At 29.5% G+C, this 3,543-nt stretch overlaps 1 protein-coding gene across 1 annotated transcript in view; it reads right to left on the bottom strand.

Moving 5' to 3' along the window:
* The window catches only part of LOC106478128 (protein spire homolog 1-like), a 114,311-nt gene that overhangs the window by 50,768 nt on the left and 60,000 nt on the right, over positions 1-3,543 (bottom strand). The window contains exon 2 of the mRNA XM_022381662.1: positions 401-435. Coding sequence (XP_022237370.1) covers positions 401-435 — 35 coding nt within the window. The remainder of the gene's footprint in view (positions 1-400; positions 436-3,543) is intronic.

The raw sequence follows: 3,543 nt of genomic DNA, 5'->3' as shown, positions 1-3,543 counted from the left end.
AAAATGTCATTATTTTTTTAAAAATAATATTTGAAAAACAGATAAATTTGTGGTTCTGTGCATATGGTTATATACACTGTTTAATGCATAAAAGCTGATTTCTTAGGTTTTCACATAAAAAAAAAACGCTACAAACACAAATCATTATTAATATTAAAATAGTGAATACTATAAAATGTTTCAACTATAGCCCTAGTAACTTCCTCTTTATATATATATTAAGCCTAAAAATATGACATGCTAATAAAGCTATGTCACAGTATTATTTTTTCATTTACACATACACGCTTATCTTTATTCTCTGAAATCAGGAACTCACAAAAAGTATTTAAAATGTATTTGCAATTTTAACTTTCTAAAATCAGGTATCACTGCCATTTATGAAAAACCAAAAACTTACCTGGTATATATTAGTAGCAAGAGGTCTCGTCGTACCTTTTGTAAAAAAGACAAACAAAATACAATAATAAGTATAACATATAGCAACTTACATTTTTGAACAACATCAGCTTGTATTTAAACGAACTTTGTTAACTCGTGTCTAACTAAAGGATGAAAGTTATCTTTATTTAAATATGAGTGATACTTGTTCCATTCCCATGGACACTGTTAAAACATCCGTTAAATATTAGAAATTCTGGTGCCTGTACTCATGCACGGTGGCAGCTGCATACATTAAAATCTAACCTTTTAGAACTATAAGCATCTTAATGTAGGACAATTGTGAATGAACACGATACAATTAATTCATTACACTTGACCTCTGACCAGGCTACCAAGCGGAAAGGTCGGCAAAAGTCAAGCTTAATGTTGAACTTTCTGTTTACAGCTATACATGTTTTGAACCTTTTATTTAATTTCTGTTGTCTATGCTGTGCTATTTGAGTATTTGCACTTCTATATATTTCTTACAGGTAATGAATACAAACATTAGAAAAGCCCACGCAATAAATCATGAACTGCAAACGAAGACATTGGTTTAAAGGTAATCTTATAGTAGAGAAGGAGTCTTAACAACTGTATTTATATTAGAGATTTCAACAATGCTTATGCTCTTAGTTGTGTATCTTTCAATATCCTTGACTTAGTTTTCAGAAAATTATAACCACTCTTAAAACTATACAAAGACAGGGGTGTCACTAGCTATCGAAAATATTCAGGACTTGGGCCCCAAAAAGCAACTACTATTCAAAATAATTAAACCATAATTGCAATGTAATATATTATAGGTTACGTAAGACACATTCGGGGTAGATCGACGCCCCTATGTAGGATGAAAAAAAGTTAACGCCTGTGTGACAGTTCTTCACGTGGTTCATATATATTGATATACATACCTAATGAATAATATATCGAAGCGAGTTATTTTTAATTTGTATAAATCGGTCGACAGGGATGGAATTTACAAATTTCATAGCAATGTGTGTGCCTCTACAATCTACTCAAAACTTTAAAAAAGCATACGACAAAATCAATTCCAGCCGTAAATTAGTATTGTCTACAATTTAGTCTTAGAGAAACATACAAAAACAATCTTAAACAAAATCAAACGGCTTGTACTAAGAAAATCCTAGATTATATATGTATGAAATTAAGCAATATGATCTTGGGTTGATTGTTAGTGTTTAAACAAAAATAATTCTCATAACAAAGACAGGAAAACAAAAGACAGCAATAACTTCCACTGCTAATATGCTTTAAACATGGGTGGAGAACAAGAAATACAAAATAATAACTAAATTTTATAAATTGCACTATATAAGCTTTTGAAAGACGTATGCACACAAAGGTTACGTGGTAAACACCAGATATGTTAATATACAAACAACAGTTCCCATAATGTTATTGCTGCTGGCATGATACACGTGACACCTAATGGCATTTCACGCGCAATTTAAAGCGCCACCTGTGCATGAAGCATGACCAATTACTGTATTGACTTCAGCAACTGTCAAGTAGTGCCTTTTATGTAAAAAACAAGTTTAATTGGTCATTATAGATGTTTGAGCTGTGAAGGCTTTTGATCTGATCCGGCCTTGATAGACACAAAAGTCATTGAGCTAACTGGTGAAAGTCACGTGATCAATGGTTTTTATTGTTGCAATATTTATAGCAAAAATTTACACAGATTTAGAAAGAAATGATTTTATTTTTACGTCAAGAAAAATGACAGACGTGACTTTTAAAAATAAAATTAACTTATTATTTCCATGAAAAATTATATTTGACTGTTTTTAAATGTTAAAAAGTAACATATTTTCAAATTTCACTCTTAGTTATTAATCTCAAGCGTAAAAATACATCATTCAAAACCATTTATTAGTCTCTGAGACTAATTCTTCGCAGAAATTAAATAAATAAAAATCATAACAATGATACAAATATTTAACTTCTGCACAGAATGCTTTAATTCAAAATGTATTTTCAAAGGTACCTTTTAATTTGCGCAGGTATATGTAAAATAAAAAGTACAAAAACTGCAGCCAGAAGTTCCCTTCTGTTTTACTGATTAAGTACTTAATACTTTACACAAACTGAACTCTAAATCTATTATTGTTAGTTTATTTTGATTTGAATAATGCGAAAGAAGTTCAATTCATTGACGCTTTTGCTGTAGATTTTCCTTTAAAAGGTTTCGTAGCATTTCCAAAATTTCTAATTAGGGATATATATATATATATACTAAAAAATTAAATAAAACTAATTGGTTACGAAATTATTTTATATGACTACAAAGCTGTAATTTAAACACGACGTACATGCTTATCTATAAAAACCACAGTCAAGTGAAAAATAACGTACAGAATTTCAAAATACGAGCATAAACATAATTATAGGCCAATAACAATGCTGAAATCTTACTCTACATACACGTACAACAAATTATATGAAATTATAAAAGAAATACTGAACTTACATTATTCTCATGTTTATTTATTTGAAATACGATTAATGGTGGAGTCTTTCTTTATCAAATTTTCAATTACAAAGGCCAATCCACGTATAAAATTTAAAAGATTTAAACTCAAACCTCTCATATTACATGAACCTTAGCAGAAGAAACAACGAAAGTAACAGAAGGAATATATATATATATATATTTGGTAAAACAAAATGTTGGCTCTAATAATTCTCTGAAGTTTAACATAACCAGGGATAGAAATAATGAAATAAAATTACATTCACTCGAGGGAAAGCTATCAGGAAGATTACATTCCTTTATGTAGAGTTATATTTCCTCATGAATTTTTTTAAATTTAATCAACGCAATATGTTCACTTTCATTGGTCATAACTAAAGGAATACGAATGGACCATGCATTCCTGATCGGGAAAGCAAACTCAAAAGATTAAATTCCTCAAGCAAAGTTAAATTCCTCGGGAATGTAATATTTCGATCCCTGATGACATTTATGATGTTTGATTCTCTATGTGCACAAGTAAAGAAAAAAAGAAGTAAATGTAGGAATGGCATTTGCACCATCCATACATAATAGCATATATAATTGTTATTATATATTTATTTTAACAGCAACGTTTGTTT

The sequence above is a fragment of the Limulus polyphemus genome, unplaced genomic scaffold, assembly GCF_000517525.1.
Source record: "Limulus polyphemus unplaced genomic scaffold, Limulus_polyphemus-2.1.2 Scaffold182, whole genome shotgun sequence".
In the NCBI taxonomy this organism is placed as follows: Eukaryota; Metazoa; Arthropoda; class Merostomata; order Xiphosura; family Limulidae; genus Limulus; species Limulus polyphemus.
Note: the sequence above shows the minus strand (reverse complement) of the source record. Positions and strands in the feature narration are given on the sequence as shown.